Source organism: Gorilla gorilla, chromosome 13 (genome assembly GCF_029281585.2).
Source record: "Gorilla gorilla gorilla isolate KB3781 chromosome 13, NHGRI_mGorGor1-v2.1_pri, whole genome shotgun sequence".
Lineage (NCBI taxonomy): Eukaryota > Metazoa > Chordata > Mammalia > Primates > Hominidae > Gorilla > Gorilla gorilla.
This window is the reverse complement of record NC_073237.2, coordinates 42,583,074-42,600,769: the sequence shown is the minus strand read 5'-3', so window position 1 is coordinate 42,600,769 and position 17,696 is coordinate 42,583,074. Positions and strand designations below refer to the sequence as shown.

General features: G+C 41.1%; 1 protein-coding gene across 6 annotated transcripts in view; it reads left to right on the top strand.

The window, feature by feature from the left end:
- The window catches only part of MTAP (methylthioadenosine phosphorylase), a 136,619-nt gene that overhangs the window by 12,665 nt on the left and 106,258 nt on the right, over positions 1-17,696 (top strand). For all 6 annotated transcript variants that reach the window (XM_063696324.1, XM_055351513.2, XM_055351509.2 and 3 more), the window contains exons 2-4: positions 729-815; positions 2,007-2,065; positions 3,306-3,473. In XM_063696324.1, the coding sequence (XP_063552394.1) occupies positions 729-815; positions 2,007-2,065; positions 3,306-3,473 (314 nt within the window). The remainder of the gene's footprint in view (positions 1-728; positions 816-2,006; positions 2,066-3,305; positions 3,474-17,696) is intronic.

Genomic DNA, 17,696 nt, shown 5'->3' with positions numbered 1-17,696 from the left:
AACTTATAACTACCTTTTGAATTACTTATTTATATTTGCATAAATGTATTTACTGAGTAATATACATGAGTATGCTATATGTATATTTACAACATGTAAATATGAATTTGCATACATATATGAATGATTGTTTTCATAAATGTATATGCGGGTAACTTTTCATGCAATTTCAGTCTCCTCTGTCTGCATTCTCTCCTAGCTCTGTGATTCTAATGGCGTGGGAAAGATAATCTCTCATTTGTTTATCAAATAGAACAGTGAGGAGAAATCAATACCAAATGGAATACCTAATATTTTATATCCCAGCAGTCTTCTGAACATTGTTTATTCTATAGTCCATTTGACAGAGAAACAAAATTGATCAAAAGGTACTTTCCACTACCATATTTGCCTACTTTTAGGTTTGATTTTCTAACTTGAGTTGGTTAAAGTACCTCTCTATGCTGACTTGTAATTCAGACAGTCAGAAGTAAATGTGATGTAGTCCAAAAAGGTGCCCTACATTTTGGTTACTTATAGAATATAGAAGGCCTTCAAATGTTTGTTGATTTTTATGGAAGGCTTTGAAATATTTGTTGATTGATGTTCAGTAATTTTCAGATTTCAAAAAAATAACTAGGGCTTGGCAGGAATGGAGAAGAGCATATGAATAAATGAATTTGCTTAGAATCTTATTTCTAATAAAAATTACCAAATACAATAATCTTCTCTGTCTTTTTCTCTCTTAGATTGGAATAATTGGTGGAACAGGCCTGGATGATCCAGAAATTTTAGAAGGAAGAACTGAAAAATATGTGGATACTCCATTTGGCAAGGTTAATATCCAACTTGTGGAGACATATTAGTTTTTTCATTTCTCCTTGCTGGCTTGATTTTTGAATTAAAAAAAAAAAAAAAGAATTGCTTTTGTTTTGGCAGCCCAGGGCTGTCTGCTCCCAGCAGAGAGGGCCAGAAGTTCTGCTGTTGGGTTCCATCAGCTGAGAAGGTGTCTGATGGGCGCCTCACACTTTTATGTTTTGAGAAAATGGCTACTGAGTATGTAAATCACTTCTCATTCTGTTGCTGGAAATCAGATACTCATTTCAGACCACAGACTCATTTCAGACTGTACTTTTCAAATCTACATTCAAATCTTCTAATTTGTGGCCAATAGGTCACACCACACTAATTAGGGGACAGGCTGATGACTAATAGGATGAATTATTGTTACGAAGCGGCATTTGAGTGGAAAGAATTGTTTTGGGGAATGAGAACATACCTGATGTTAGTTGAATGTGTAACTGAGCTAGAAATAAAACGCTCCTCCTTTTATAGGAGAGGTTGCTTGTTCTCCAAGCCCATGTCACTCAGCCTAGGCCAGGGTGAGGGTGTCTGCATTCTCCTAATTCCATATTGCTACGTCCTCTGGTCCACCTGTAAGATCTCTCTATCTGGCTGTCCCAACCAAACCCTCCTTTTCAGCTAAATTCTTAGGTTGACCTTGTGTGCTCCCAGTCCTGCAGTCATCCTCATTCATTTTCTTAAACCCCTCGGTTCTAAGGGTCTTTCCAGCCTTTGTTACCTCAAGTCATTTCCATGATCATCTTAGACCTGGTTAACACAAGCAGACATTTCCAGTGCTGAATTCTTAGTGTCATGATGGTGGCTTCTTATCCTTTCTGCCTTTCACCTTCACACCTGTTCTCGAACCTGCCCAATAACCTTGACACATCTAAATTTGACCAGTCTACCATCAGAGTTCCCTGGGGTACTCGTTACAAATAGATCTGACTAAATGGTACCTACACAGGTGCCCATGGTAACCTTGAGTCCTGTGAATCTATGCCTGCAGAGGGATCAATAAGTAATTGATTAAATGATTATATTGATAATCAGATCTTGCCTCTTCTCTAAGTTGTATCCTCAGACTCTTCAGATTCCATGAGTCCTGTTGTGGTTGAACAATTATAATTTACATACCTGTTTTTAAATCACTGAGTTAAATGTCATTTTTTCGTTGCATGCAGCCATCTGATGCCTTAATTTTGGGGAAGATAAAAAATGTTGATTGCGTCCTCCTTGCAAGGTATGGTATTTTAAGCTTTTTGGCTGTTACTACTAAAGGATAATTTAAATTTAACTTAAATTCTGGAAAGAGTAAAGATACAGGTCTGAGCTTTTATATGTTGGCAGAATCAGAACATCTTAGTAACCTTTATTTACAATGTTTCATTTTTGGTTAAGTTATATTGACTTAGGAGATCAAAGATCTCATGCTCTTGCCTCTTAAATTGGGAAAGTAGATCAGATGACTAAAATCAAAGCTCTGGTTTTAGTTCTAACTGCAAGAAGAAATGTTTTGTTCATTTTTTTCCCCCTTCTTATAAAGATAAAGAAAAACAATGCATCATTAATGACCTCTTGCTGGTGGTAGTTATATGTCTGTGGGAAGTAGGCTTAGGGCTTCTGAAGTGGGTTACTTGTGTCTGTGCTGTTGTTTCCTTAAGGAGGCTGGTGCTGCTCCGTATTACAGAGGAGGCCAAGTCATTTTTATCCCATTGTTAGAAGTTAATCAAGATATATGTATGAGTTCTCTACTGTTGTGTAACAAATTACCACAAATTTAGCAGCTTAAAATAGCACACATCATCTCCCAGTTCCTGTTGGTCAGAAGTCTGGCACAGCATAGCCAGTCCTCTGCTTGGGGTTGCACAAGGCCCCACAAGGCATATTCAAGGACTGAGTCCCCATCTGGAGCTTGAGGTCCTTGTTCAAGCTCGTGTGGTTGTAGGAGAATTCACTCCCTAGAAGTTACAGGGCGGAGGCCTTTGGCTGCTAGAGGTGGTTCACATTGCCTGCCATGTGGCCTGCTCCACAGGCTGTTCACTTGACTGCAGCTTGCTTCTTGCTATTAGGATATGGCAAAGGTGCTAGAAGTCACCTCCATGGTTAAGCTGTACCTTGCAAGCATGCAGGAGTCCGGCAGGAGAATCTCCTGTGCATGCTTGCAAGGTAGAGCCTAATCGTGGGAGTGACTTATAGCACGTTTACCATTTTTCTATTGGCTGGATGCAAGTCCCAGGTTCACCGACACTTTATACAGAGCATGACAGTGGGGTCCTCACTAGGGTCTGTCTCCTACTTTACATTTTTGAAACAGGAGTGGCTTCTCAGAATCCAGTGAACCTAAATCTTAGTTTTAGTTGCTCACTGGACTGGGTTCTAGGAGACCCCCTGTGTTAGTCTGTGGTCATTGCTAGACTCTAGGAGAAAATAGTTGGTGGTGTACTCATCACGGGTTAACAATTTCTTCTCTCCTTCCATAGGCATGGAAGGCAGCACACCATCATGCCTTCAAAGGTCAACTACCAGGCAAACATCTGGGCTTTGAAGGAAGAGGGCTGTACACATGTCATAGTGACCACAGCTTGTGGCTCCTTGAGGGAGGAGATTCAGCCCGGCGATATTGTCATTATTGATCAGTTCATTGACAGGTAAGCAGTCATACAAAATGCTTTAGGCTATCGTAGCTGGTCATTTTCAGCTCAAATGGACGACGCGTGGGAACTGGCAGGGAAACTGGGAGGGCAGTGCCACAGACTTGCTTGCTTTTTTTTCTTTTCTTTTTTTTTTTTTGTCTTTTTTTTTTTTTTTTTTTTGAGACGGAGCCTCACTCTGTCTCCCAGGCTGGAGTGCAGTGGCATGAACTCAGCTCACTGAAACCTCCGCCTCCCAGGTTCAAGCAATTCTTCTGTCTTAGCCTCCCGAGTAGCTGGGCCTACAGGCACATGCCACAATGCCCAGCTAATTTTTGTATTTTTAGTAGAGATGGAGTTTCATCATATTGGTCAGGCTGGTCTTGAATCAGGAGATCACCCGCCTCGGCCTCCCAAAGTGGAAAGTGCTGGGATTACAGGCGTGAGCCACTGCACCCAGCCTGTTAAGCTTTTCATTGTGAGTTTTTGTTTTTTAATTTTAATTGACAAATGATAAATGTATATATGAGGTATAACATTATATTTTGATATATGTATGCATTGTACAATGATTAGCAAAGCTAATTAACATATTACCCCACATATCATCTTTAGTGGTGAGAACATTTGATTTTTACTTTAACAATTTTGAAATACATAATACGTTGTCATTAGCTATAATCACCATGCAGTATAATCTCAAAAACTTATTCCTCCTGTCTAACTGAAATTTTGTGCTTTGATCAACGTCTCCCCAAACCCCAGCCCCTGGTAACCTTTCTACTCCTTACTTCTATGAGTTTGACTTAGTTAGATTCCACATATAGGTGAGATCATGCAGTATTTGTCTTTCCATGGCTGGTTTATTTCACTTAACATAACGTCCTCCAGGTTCACCCACGTTGTGGCAATTGACAGAGTTGCGTTCTCTTTTAAGGCTAAATGGTATTCTGTTGTGTATATATACCACATTTTCTTTTTTTTTTTTTAATTATACTTTTAAGTTCTAGGGTACATGTGCACAACGTGCAGGTTTGTTACATATGTGTACATGTGCCATGTTGGTGTGCTGCACCCATTAACTCGTCATTTACATTGGGTATATCTCCTGATGCTTTCCCTCCCCACTCCCCCAACCCCACAAGAGGCCCTGGTGTGTGATGTTCCCCTTCCTATGTCCAAATGTTCTCATTGTTCAGTTCCCACTTATGGGTCAGAACATGCGGAGTTTGGTTTTTTGTTCTTGGGATACTTTGCTGAGAATGATGGTTTCCAGCTTCATCCATGTCCCTACAAAGGACATGAACTCATCCCTTTTTATGGCTGCATAGTATTCCATGGTGTATATGTGCCACATTTTCTTAATCCAGTCTATCATTGATGGACATTTGGCTTGGTTCCAAGTCTTTGCTATTGTCAATAGTGCCACAATAAACATATGTGTGCATGTGTCTTTATAGCAGCATGATTTATAATCCTTTGGGTATATACCCAGTAATGGGATGGCTGGGTCAAATGGTATTTCTAGTTCTAGATCCTTGAGAAATCACCACACTGTCTTCCACAATGGTTGAACTAGTTCACAGTCCCAACAGTGTAAGAGTGTTCCTATTTCTCCACATCCTCTCCAGCAACTGTTGTTTCCTGACTTTTTAATCATCACCATTCTAACTGGTGTGAGATGGTATCTCATTGTGGTTTTGATTTGCATTTCTCTGATGGCCAGTGATGATGAGCATTTTTTCATGTGTCTTTTGGCTGCATAAATGTCGTCTTTTGAGAAGTGTCTGTTCATATCCTTTGCCCACATTTTGATGGGGTTGTTTGATTTTTTTCTTGTAAATTTGTTTGAGTTCTTTGTAGATTCTGGATATTAGCCCTTTGTCAGATGAGTAGGTTGCAAAAATTTTCTCCCATTCTGTAGGTTGCCTGTTCACTCTGATGGTAGTTTCTTTTGCTATGCAGAAGCTCTCTAGTTTAATTAGATCCCATTTGTCAATTTTGGCTTTTGTTGCCATTGCTTTTGGTGTTTTAGTCATGAAGTCCTTGCCCATGCCTATGTCCTGAATGGTATTGTCTAGGTTTTCTTCTAGGGTTTTTATGGTTTTAGGTCTACCATTTAAGTCTTTAATCCATCTTGAATTAATTTTTGTATAAGGTGTAAAGAAAGGATCCAGTTTCAGCTTTCTACACATGGCTAGCCAGTTTTCGCAGCACGATTTATTAAATAGGGAATCCTTTCCCCATTTCTTGTTTTTGTCAGGTTTGTCAAAGATCAGATGCTTGTAGATGTGTGGTATTATTTCTGAGGGCTCTGTTCTGTTCCATTGGTCTATATCTGTTTTGGTACCAGTACCATGCTGTTTTGGTTACTGTAGCCTTGTAGTATAGTTTGAAGTCAGGTAGCGTGATGCCTCCAGCTTTGTTCTTTTGGCTTAGGATTGTCTTGGCAATGCGGGCTCTTTTTTGGTTCCATATGAACTTTAAAGTAGTTTTTTCCAATTCTGTGAAGAAAGCCATTGGTAGCTTGATGGGGATGGCACTGAATCTATAAATTACCTTGGGCAGTATGACCATTTTCATGATATTGATTCTTCCTATCCATGAGCATGGAATGTCCTTCCATTTGTTTGTATCCACTTTTATTTCATTGAGCAGTGGTTTGTAGTTCTCCTTGAAGAGGTCCTTCACATCCCTTGTAAGTTGGATTCCTAGGTATTTTATTCTCTTTGAAGCAATTGTGAATGGGAGTTCACTCATGATCTGGCTCTCTGTTTGTCTGTTATTGGTGTATAAGAATGCTTGTGATTTTTGCACATTGATTTTGTGTCCTGAGACTTTGCTGAAGTTGCTTTTCATCTTAAGGAGATTTTGGGCTGAGACCATGGGGTTTTCTAAATATACAATCATGTCATCTGCTAACAGGGACAATTTGATTACTCTTTTCCTAATTGAATACCCTTTACATCTTTCTCCTGCCTGATTGCCCTGGCCAGAACTTCCAACACTATGTTGAATAGGAGTGGTGAGAGAGGGTATCCCTGTCTTGTGCCAGTTTTCAAAGGGAATGCTTCCACTTTTTGCCCATTCAGTATGATATTGGCTGTGGGTTTGTCATAAATAGCTCTTATTATTTTGAGATACGTCCCATCAATACCTAACTTATTGAGAGTTTTTAGCATGAAGGGCTGTTGAATTTTGTCAAAGGCCTATTCTGCATCTATTGAGATAATCATGTGGTTTTTGTCTTTGGTTCTGTTTATATGTTAGATTACGTTTATTGATTTGTGTATGTTGAACCAGCGTTGCATCCCAGGGATGAAGCCCACTTGATCATGGTGGATAAGCTTTTTGATGTGCTGCTGGATTCGGTTTGCCAGTATTTTATTGAGGATTTTTGCATCGATGTTCATCAGGGATATTGGTGTAAAATTGTCTTTTTCGGTTGTGTCTCTGCCAGGCTTTGGTATCAGGATGATGCTGGCCTCATAAAATGAGTTAGGGAGGATTCCCTCTTTTTTTATTGATTGGAATAGTTTCAGAAGGAATGGTACCAGCTCCTCCTTGTACCTCTGGTAGAATTCGGCTGTGAATCCATCTGGTCCTGGACACTTTTTGGTTGGTAGGCTATTAATTATTGCCTCAACTTCAGAGCCTGTTATTGGTCTATTCAGGGATTCAATTTCTTCCTGGTTTAGTCTTGGGAGGATATATGTGTCCAGGAATTTATCCATTTCTTCTAGATTTTCTAGTTTATTTGCATAGAAGTGTTTATAGTATTCTCTGATGGTAGTTTGTTTTTCTGTGGGATCGGTGGTGATATCCCCTTTATCATTTTTTATTGCATCTATTTGATTCTTCACTCTTTTCTTCTTTATTAGTCTTGGTAGTGGTCTATCAATTTTGTTGATCCTTTCAAAAAACCAACTCCTGGATTCATTGATTTTTTGATGGGTTTTTTGTGTCTCTATCTCCTTCAGTTCTTCTCTGATCTTAGTTATTTCTTGTCTTCTGCTAGCTTTTGAATGTGTTTGCTCTTGCTTCTCTAGTTCTTTTAATTGTGATGTTAGGGTGTCAATTTTAGATCTTTCCTGCTTTCTCTTGTGGGCATTTAGTGCTATAAATTTCCCTCTACACACTGCTTTAAATGTGTCCCAGAGATTCTGGTATGTTGTGTCTTTGTTCTCATTGGTTTCAAAGAACATCTTTATTTCTGCCTTCATTTTGTTATGTACCCAGTAGTCATTCAGGAGCAGGTTGTTCAGTTTCCATGTAGTTGAGCAGTTTTGGGTGAGTTTCTTAATCCTGAGTTCTAGGTTGATTGCACTGTGGTCTGAGAGACAGTTTGTTATAATTTCTGTTCTTTTACGTTTGCTGAGGAGTGCTCTACTTCCAACTGTGTGGTCAATTTTGGAATAAGTGTGATGTGGTGCCGAGAAGAATGTATATTCTGTTGATTTGGGGTGGAGAGTTCTGTAGATGTCTATTAGGTCTGCTTGGTGCAGAGCTGAGTTCAATTCCTGGATATCCTTGTTGACTTTCTGTCTTGTTGATCTGTCTAATGTTGACAGTGGGGTGTTAAAGTCTCCCATTATTATTGTGTGGGAGTGTAAGTCTCTTTGTAGATCTCTAAGGACTTGCTTTATGAATCTGGGCTCCTGTATTGGGTGCATATAGATTTAGGATAGTTAGCTCTTCTTGTTGAATTGATCCCTTTACCATTATGTAATGGCCTTCTTTGTCTCTTTTGATCTTTGTTGGTTTAAAGTCTGTTTTATCAGAGACTAGGATTGCAACCCCTGCCTTTTTTTGTTTTCCATTTGCTTGGTAGATCTTCCTCCATCCCTTTATTTTGAGCCTGTGTGTGTTTCTGCACGTGAGTTGAGTCTCCTGAATACAGCACACTGATGGGTCTTGACTCTTTATCCAATTTGCCAGTCTGTGTCTTTTAATTCGAGCATTTAGCCCATTTACATTTAAGGTTAATATTGTTATGTGTGAATTTTATCCTGTCACTATGATGTTAGCTGGTTATTTTGGTCGTTAGTTGATGCATTTTCTTCCTAGCATCGATGGTCTTTATATTTTGGCATGTTTTTGCAGTGGCTGGTACCAGTTGTTCCTTTCCTCCAGGAGCTCTTTTAGGGCAGGCATGGTGGTGACAAAATCCTCAGCATTTGCTTGTCTGTAAAGGATTTTATTTCTCCTTCTCTTATGAAGCTTAGTTTGGCTGGATATGAAATTCTGGGTTGAAAATTCCTTTCTTTAAGAATGTTGAATATTGGCCCCCACTCTCTTCTGGCTTGTAGAGTTTCTGCCGAGAAATCTGCTTTTAGTCTGATGGGCTTCCCTTTGTGGGTAACCCGACCTTTCTCTCTGGCTGTCCTTAACATTTTTTCCTTCATTTCAACTTTGGTGAATCTGACAATTATGTGTCTTGGAGTTGCTCTTCTCAAGGAGTATCTTTGTGGCGTTCTCTGTATTTCCTGAGTTTGAATGTTGGCCTGCCTTGCTAGGTTGGGGAAGTTCCCCTGGATAATATCCTGCAGAGTGTTTTCCAACTTGGTTCCATTCTCTCCGTCACTTTCCAGTACACCAATCAGATGTAGATTTGGTTTTTTCACATAGTCCCATATTTCTTGGAGGCTTTGTTCATTTCTTTTTACTCTTTTTTCTCTAAACTTCTCGCTTCATTTCATTCATCTGATCTTCATTCACTGATACCCTTTCTTCCAGTTGATGGAATCGGCTACTGAGGCTTGTGCATTCGTCACGTAGTTCTCGTGCCATGGTTTTCAGCTCCATCAGGTCATTTAAGGACTTCTCTACACTGGTTATTCTAGTTAGCCATTCGTCTAATCTTTTTTCAAGGTTTTTAGCTTCTTTGCGTTGGGTTCGAATTTCCTCCTTTAGCTCAGAGAAGTTTGATTGTCTGAAGCCTTCTGTCAACTCGTCAAAGTCATTCTCCATCCAGCTTTGTTCCATTGCTGGCAAGGAGCTATGTTCCTTTGGAGGGGGAGAGGTGCTCCGATTTTTAGAATTTTTAGCTTTTCTGCCTTATTTTTTCCCCATCTTTGTGGTTTTATCTACCTTTGGTCTTTGATGATGGTGACGTACAGATGGGGTTTTGGTGTGGATGTCCTTTCTGTTTGTTAGTTTTCCTTCTAACAGTCAGGACCCTCAGCTGCAGGTCTGTTGGAGTTTGCTTGAGGTCCACTCCAGACCCTGTTTGCCTGGATATCAGCAGCGGAGGCTGCAGAACGGCGAATGTTGCTGAACAGCAAATGTTCCTACCTGATTGTTCCTCTGGAAGCTTCGTCTCAGAGGGGTACCCGGCCATGTGAGGTGTCAGTCTGCCCCTACTGGGGGGTGCCTCACAGTTAGGCTACTCGGGGGTCAGGGACCCACCTGAGGAGGCAGTCTGTCCATTCTCGGATCTCAAACTCTGTGCTGGGAGAACCACTACTCTCTTCAAAGCTGTCAGACAGGGACATTTAAGTCTGCAGAGGTTTCTGCTGCCTTTTGTTTGGCTATGCCCTGCCCCCAGAGTTGGAGTCTACAGAGGCAGGCAGGCCTCCTTGAGCTGTGGTGGGCTCCACCCAGTTCGAGCTTCCCAGCCACTTTGTTTACCTACTCGAGCCTCAGCAGTGGCGGGCGCCCATCCCCCAGCCTTGCCGCCACCTTGCAGTTTGATCTCAGGCTGCTGTGCTAGCAATAAGCGAGGCTCTGTGGGCGTGGGACCCTCCAAGCTAGCACGGGATATAATCTCCTGGTGTGCCGTTTGCTAAGACAGTTGGAAAAGTGCAGTATTAGGGTGGCAGTGACCCGATTTTCCAGGTGCCGTCTGTCACCCCTTCCCTTTGCTAGGAAAGGGAATTCCTTGACCCCTTACGCTTCTTAGGTGAGGCGATGCCTCACCCTGCTTCGGCTCACACTCGATGGGCTGCACCCGCTGTCCGGCACCTACTGTCCGACAAGCCCCAGTGAGATGAACCCGGTACCTCAGTTGGAAATGCAGAAATCACCTGTCTTCTGCATTGCTCATGCTGGGAGCTGTAGACTGGAGCTGTTCCTATTAGGCCATCTTGGAACCGCCTCTCCCACATTTTCTTTATCTGTTCATCTGTTGATGGACATTTATGTTGCTTCCATATCTTGGCTATTGTGATTAATGCTGCAGGGACCATGGAAGTGCTGATGTCTTTCTTGACATAAAATTTCATTTCCTTATACACTCTGAGATGGGATTCTTGGATCATGTGGTAGTTGATATTTTCAGTTTTTGGGGAATTTTAGTAATGGCTGTATTAATTTATATTCCTACCAGCAGTATACAAGGGTTCTGTTTTTGTCACATCCTCGTCAACACTTACTTTGTTTTGTCATTTTGATAATGGCCATTTTGGCCTGGCGCAGTGGTTCACACCTGTAATCCTAGCACTTTGAGAGGTTGAAGCAAGAGGATTGCTGGAGCCCAGAAGTTTGAGACCAGCTTGGGCAACAGAGTGGGACCTTGTCTCTATAAAAAATAAAACAAAAATTAGCCAGGTGTGTTGATATACAGCTGTTGTCCCAGATACTTAAGAGACTGAGGTGGGAGAATCGCTTGAGCCTCGGAGGTCAAGCCTAGAATGATTCATGAATGCACCACTGCACTCCAGCCTGGGTGACAGCAAAAAAGCCATTCAGGTGTGAGGTGATACCTTAATGTGGTTTTTATTTGCATTTTCTTGATGATTAGTGATGTTGAGCATTTTTCATACAGCTGTTGTCCATTTATGTGTCATCTTTTGAGGAATGTCTATTCAAGTCCTTTGCCTATTTTTTTAATCAGGTTGCGTTTTTGGAACTTTCTTTCATTTAGTTTCCTTACGTATTTTGGGTATTAACCCCTTATTGGAGGTATGGTTTGTAAACATTTTTTTCCTATCTATAGGCTGTCTCTTTATATTATGGGAATTTTTAAACATATACACAAAAGAATAATAATCAGGGACTCTTTAAGTTCCTAATTTGTAGCTTCAAGAGAACATTTTCTTTCTTTTTTTAAAAAAGAGAGTATAAATTAGTATTTCCTTAGTATTAGATATCTAGGAAGTTCTCTCTATTGTCTCATGAACTTTTTTTTTAATAGTTGGTTTATTCAAATAAGGGTCCACTCATTACACACATAAGCTTAATAAGCCTTCTAGTCTGGAAGATTCCACCTTCTTTTTTCCTTTTCCTTTTACTGCCCATCCACATTCTGGATGTTACTAATTGTATCAAGTGTCATTTAGTGTCTTCTCCTGGCCCCTGTGTTTGCTCTAAATTGGATTTAGTTCTGGTGGCCTGATCAGAACCAGGTTTGAATTCTTGGCAAGGATCCTTCCTTCTGCATCGTGTCAGAAGGCATGTGATGTCCAGTTGTCCCTTCATAATGCGATCGATCAGGTGCCAGAGGTGCTAGGGTTTTGTTTTTTATTATTATTATTATTTAACTGCACAAGCAATATATATTGTTCCTTTACCCCCCCCAAAAAAACAACAATAATAGACTGCCAAATTTTTGGACCTTTTCTGCATTTAGAGGTAGTTGAAATCACAAGGGAAAGTGGTGGTCTCTAGGTCAGGGATCCCCCACCCCTGTGGCTTGTTAGGAACCGGGCTGCACAGAAGGTGAGCCGTGGGGCGAGAGCGAGCATTACCACCTGAGCTCCCCATCCTCTCAGATCAGCAGCAGCATTAGAGTCTCATAGGAGCAGGAACCCAATTGTGAACTGCACATGGAAGGGATCTATGTTGTGCACTCCTTATGAAAATCTAACTAATGCCTGATGATCTGAGGTGGAAGAGTTTCATCCTGAAACCATCCCCTGCGACTCTCTCTGTGGAAAAATTGTCTTCCATGAAATCAGTCCCTGGTGCCAAAAAGATTAGGGGCCGCTGTACTAGGGCCACCCCCTCCCCTATTCCTGGTAGAAATAATTGCCTCACAGAATGCTCTGGGTGAAGACAGGAGCCTCCTGGGCTGGATGGAGAGTGGAGAGTAGCGCAGAGTTAAATCATTTGGGGATCCTTCCACAATCCCCCATCCAATCACCCTGCCTACCACCTCAGTCCATGCTGCTCCTCCCATCAGTTATCTCTGAGCTTACTGCACTCACAGCCTGCTCCTAGAGCTTCTGCTATGGGAGAGAGGGTTGTCCAGTCCAGGCCACTGTGGCTTCTGCCTTTCAGGGATTCATTATAATTTCCAGTCCATCAGAAGCATTCTTGGTTGTTTCCTGATGGAATGAGACTGTTTTGAAATTGCCCATTCTGTAGGTCAGAAATGGTTGAATATCAGCAGTTTCATGTGGTTCAACCTTATAAATAATGGAGTTAGACTAAAATGGTTACATATTTCTCACCCCGAGTTACGTCCTTATAATGTATTTATACCTGACATTATATATTTGTGACCTGTTTCCCTCTAGAATATAAGCCATGTGAGATCAAAGTCACTTTCTGCCCTGTTTGCACCATATCACCAACACCCACAACAGTTCCTGGCCCATCTTTGCTCTGTCAGTATTTTTTGAGGGCTTGAACATAGTCATTTGAATAGAGAGATAGGCTGGAGTTTGTGTTTTGGAGACATCTTGATCAAAATCTCAATGGCTGTCAACGTCCATGTGTTTGGAGGTCATAGTTTAAGAAAATGATTATAATATGATTGCTAAATAGAGTGGAATACAAAACTCCATATTCAGGATGATTCAGATGTATAAAGTATTACAGATGATACTGTAAAGTCTGAATTGGGCACTGAGCCTTGAGTTAATCTGTTACTTAAACGGTGTAACTATATGCTGTTGCATTTCCCAGATCTTTTACTCACATGTCTTAAATGTAGATGTTTCACATACTGGCTCTTTCAAGAAAGCAGTTGGGTCAGAAGATGGAGACTAGAAAGAGAACAGGTATTGCCATCAGATCTGGTTTCATTCTATCTTAGCCAGGTAACCTTAAGATCTTCTACTGTTTTTCTGTTTATGAGACATATGGATAACCTGCCCTCTTAATGTTTCCTTGGAAGTTCAAAGTCTCTAACAAGTGCCTTTTGTGGGATCTTGCATGTGTTAACCGTCTCAATAACTGAGTGCCATTATTGAGAGTGTGTGCATACTGGCTGGAGGGTCCACTAGTTGCCACTACTTTACAACAACAGGAGGAAAGAATCTGTTAAAAGAAGGATCCCTGGCAGGGTGCAGTGGCTTACTCCTGTAATCCCAACATTTTGGGAGGCTGAGGCAGGCAGATCACCTGAGGTCAGGAGTTCGAGACCAGCCTGGTCAACATGGTGAAACCCCGTCTTTACTAAAAATACAAAAAAAAAAGTAGCTAGGTGTGGTGAGCACCTGTAATCCCAGCTACTCGGAAGGCTGAGGCAGGAGAATTGCTTGAACCCAGGAGGCAGAGGTTACAGTGAACCGAGATTGCTCCATTGCACTCCAGCCTAGGCAACAAGAGTGAAACTCCATCTCAAAAAAAAAGAAGGATCCCTAAGAGAATATAATTTAGCACGAAATCTCAATTTTTACATAGATTACTTATTTGCGGTGATAACGTTTTGAATATATTAGGTTAGACAAGATTTTAAAGTTAATTTTACCTGTTTCTCTTTTACTTTTTCAGTGACCACTAGAAATTTTAAAACTACGTAGGTGGCTAACATCATACTGCTGTTGGATGCATCTTTTAAGTGCTGCTGCCTTTGACTGAGCTGAGTGGGTTCCAGTTAACCAGGCTTGAGCACGTATATCATTCATTATGTGTTTGAACATCTCATAGCAGAAGATGCCTTGTGGTTTGAGCATATATATCATTCATTATGTGTTTGAACATCTCGTAGCAGAAGATGCCTTGTGGTTTGAGCTTGTATATCATTCATTATGTGTTTGAACATCTCATAGCAGGAAGATGCCTTGTGGTTAATGCCCTCTATGTGTTTTACTGATAGCACATTTCTTAGTCAAGTGAATCTTGGTGTGTTGAGACAGGCACCTCCTACCTCCACTTGCTGATGGCATCAGATACAAATAGGCACACAGCCTGGGGTTTCCCAGAGTCATACCCACAGCCTCAACTTGTTTAACAGAATTGTAACATCCTGTAAAGCCACCCCATGGATTATAGAATTCCAGGGCAGCTGGGGCAGGAGCATTGAATCAGGAGGTTTCATCTTGACTCTGTTTGGCCCTGTGCAAATCACTTTACCCACTGCATGTTGGTTCTTTCTTCCAAATGGAGGGCTGAATTGCACCATCTCTCTCTCTCATTCTTTTGGGTTTTTTTTGGTTTTTTTTTTTTTGTTTTGTTTTGTTTTTTTGAGACAGTCCCACTCTGTTGCCCAGGCTAGACTGCAATAATGCAATCTCGGCTCACTGCAGGTGTGAGCCGCTGTGCCTGGCCAGGCTCCTTTTCCCTACACTGCCGATGTATTCTCTCCAGGGACTTACCTAGAACCACACACATTGGCCTATTGCCGTAAGTTTGTCAGCACGTTGTCTCAGAAAAAAAAAAAAAAATCCTCATCCTAAAGTGTTCTTCAAAGGCTAGCGAGATTGTTTAATAATACGGCTATTCTTATTTTATAGATGGCCAAGCTAAACACATCATTTTCTTTTCCTTCAATGCCAGCATGAGCAGGGCGGGGGGACCAACCTCAGATTTAAGAAAGACATGTGGCTGATTTTTAGGGTTGTTTTTAGAAACATTAGATTTCTTCTCTAATAATGAAATATACTTTTGAAGGACTCTGACAATGCTGGAAGCTCTTTTAAGAAAAATGTCATTCTTTTCTGAAAGTCTTTTTTTTTCTTCTCTCTCTCATGCTACATTACAGCTGATGAAGTTAAAAAGCCTGGGCATAAGAAAAGGGGAGCCCTGGGTGTGACTGCCCTGGAAAAAGAGGTAGAGAGTGCAGTGGGTTCAAGTATGTTTGGGTATGTGCAGTCAGTCTTTGTGTCTTTCTCATTCAAGTAAATTCCATAGCAATTAAAGTGAAAGTAATCATCTTTCATTTGTGAGTAGAGCATCCATAGAAAGCAACATATATCTTAGTCTAGAACTTAAATTCCAAAAGAATGTGTTATATTTTTCATTTTCCCACTTTTGTTGCACAGGGACGAGTTTCCTGATGCTTCCTTGCCATAGGCCCTGGGCTCTGTGTGTAGTGTTCTTCCCAAACCAAAAATTAAAAATAGGAACATCAGAATCTATACCAAGAACTTTGTCTAGGAGGCTTGTCTGCAGTAGGTTTCTTCAGTGCCTATGCCTCCTGCTGGATTGTGTTTGATTAATCCGTTTCTTTTAACTTGTACAAGGTCCCCATTGTTAGAGCCACAAGTCATTTGGCCACTGAGGGTAAAAGATGGTTAGGAGTGGGATTTGTTCCACTTCTTTGCAGCGATTTAACAGTCAGTTTGAACTGGGGAAAGTATTTGACCTTTAGTCTGTCGTAAAAGAATGTCATCAGGCTATTTATACATTAAAAGGCTCTCATAAGATATGTACTCCCAGATTCATAATTTTGGAACTTCTCTTCTATGGTACACACCCTTGTATGTATGCACACCTGGCTCTCACTGAGTCACTTATGGGAAACTGAAGCAAGATGTTCTATTAACAGGGGGAAAAAGACCTCATAAAAGAGTCAAAGTAAATGAGACTTAGAGAAATGTAGAAGCATGACTATGCATCACTGGGCCTTTGCTTAGTTTTTATTCAGCAGCCATGGAGAAGAAAGGCATGACTCTTTCCTGCCTCCCACACCCACCGGACTTGTAAAGCTCGACTTCGATGATGCATTATAAAGTGGTGCACAGGATTGGTTTTTAATGAGATTTTTGCCATTGGAGCAAAGCAAGACTGTTTCCCTGCCAGCTGCTTTATTCAAGTCATGAGGCATTTTGTTATCTCCTCCTGTACTTGTGGTACATGGGCCCTCCATTTTCTAGCCCAGTTCTTGTTAGATACCTTTGCGCATTCATTTGTATGTATGGGAGAACTGATGATATGGCCTTTCTTTCACCCCCAACTACTAACTGTCCATGCCATTAAAGATACATGGACAGGAGATTCCAGCAATTTCTACAGTTGCTCTTCTTTCTCTTTACCATTAATCCTGATGATTGTAGGAAATCAGTACACCATATTTATTATGCAAATCTAAGAAAAACAACTAGATCTATAAACTATTTGAAAAGATGCCCACATTGTATTTTTTGTTGTTTTTTTAGATAGGATCTTTCTCTGTTGCTCGGGGTAGAGTGCAGTGGCCCGATCGCGGCTCACTGTAGCCTCTACCTCCTGGGCTTAAGCAATCCTCAGCCTGTCTAGTAGCTAGGATTACAGGAATCTGCCACTGTGCTTGGTAATTTTTTTTTTTTTAAGGAGATGGGGTCTCACTATGTTGCCCAGGCTGGTTTCAAACTCCTGGCCTCAAGCAATCTTCCTGCTTTGGCCTCCCCAAAGTGCTGGGATTATAGGCATGAGCCACTGCACCCAGCTACATATTTTTTAGAAAAGGATCAGATGAGTAGGACTTGCTCAACTGCTATCACTGTCAGAAATATCTCAAGGTGAAACTTGCAAACATATCAGTAAGGAGAAGGGTGAGATTTCTTTTTTAATAGTCTTATTTATCAGGAATGTTTGCAGATATTGATTTTTTTTTTTTTACAATGAGAAAAATATGACCAAAAACTGAATATTAAAGGAAGCAGAGTGTGATTCCCGGTGCTAAACAGTTTCTGTAAAATGTGGCTAATAACATATTGGCCTGTTGTGCCTAAGGCCTGTGTTTGGGTTATGCCTTCTCAAAGAATGCAGTGGAAGAATCTCAGCTTAGAAGTGAGGACATCCAGAATTCTTTCCTGGCTGTGCCGTGAAATTCCTTTGTCACTTAGTGTCCTCATCTGCTAAATGAGGGTGTTGAATTGATTCCTAAAAGTTCTGGTATCCTCCCCTCTTCAGATTATTTCTTCAACTTATTTTCTTGGTAGAACTGGGAGAGGTTCGACTTTGCTTTTGTCACGCATTCTTACTCATCAGGAAAGTCCCGCTATAAACACAGTGCTGAGGGATCAGTTATGTCAGTCTGTTTCCTTCTCCCAGAGACCAGCCCTGCCTTGGGCTTCCCCTAGAACTTTATGTCATAGCATAAAGGCCCGTATCTGGGCCCTGAGGTTGGGAGTATGCTCTGATGTCAAGTAT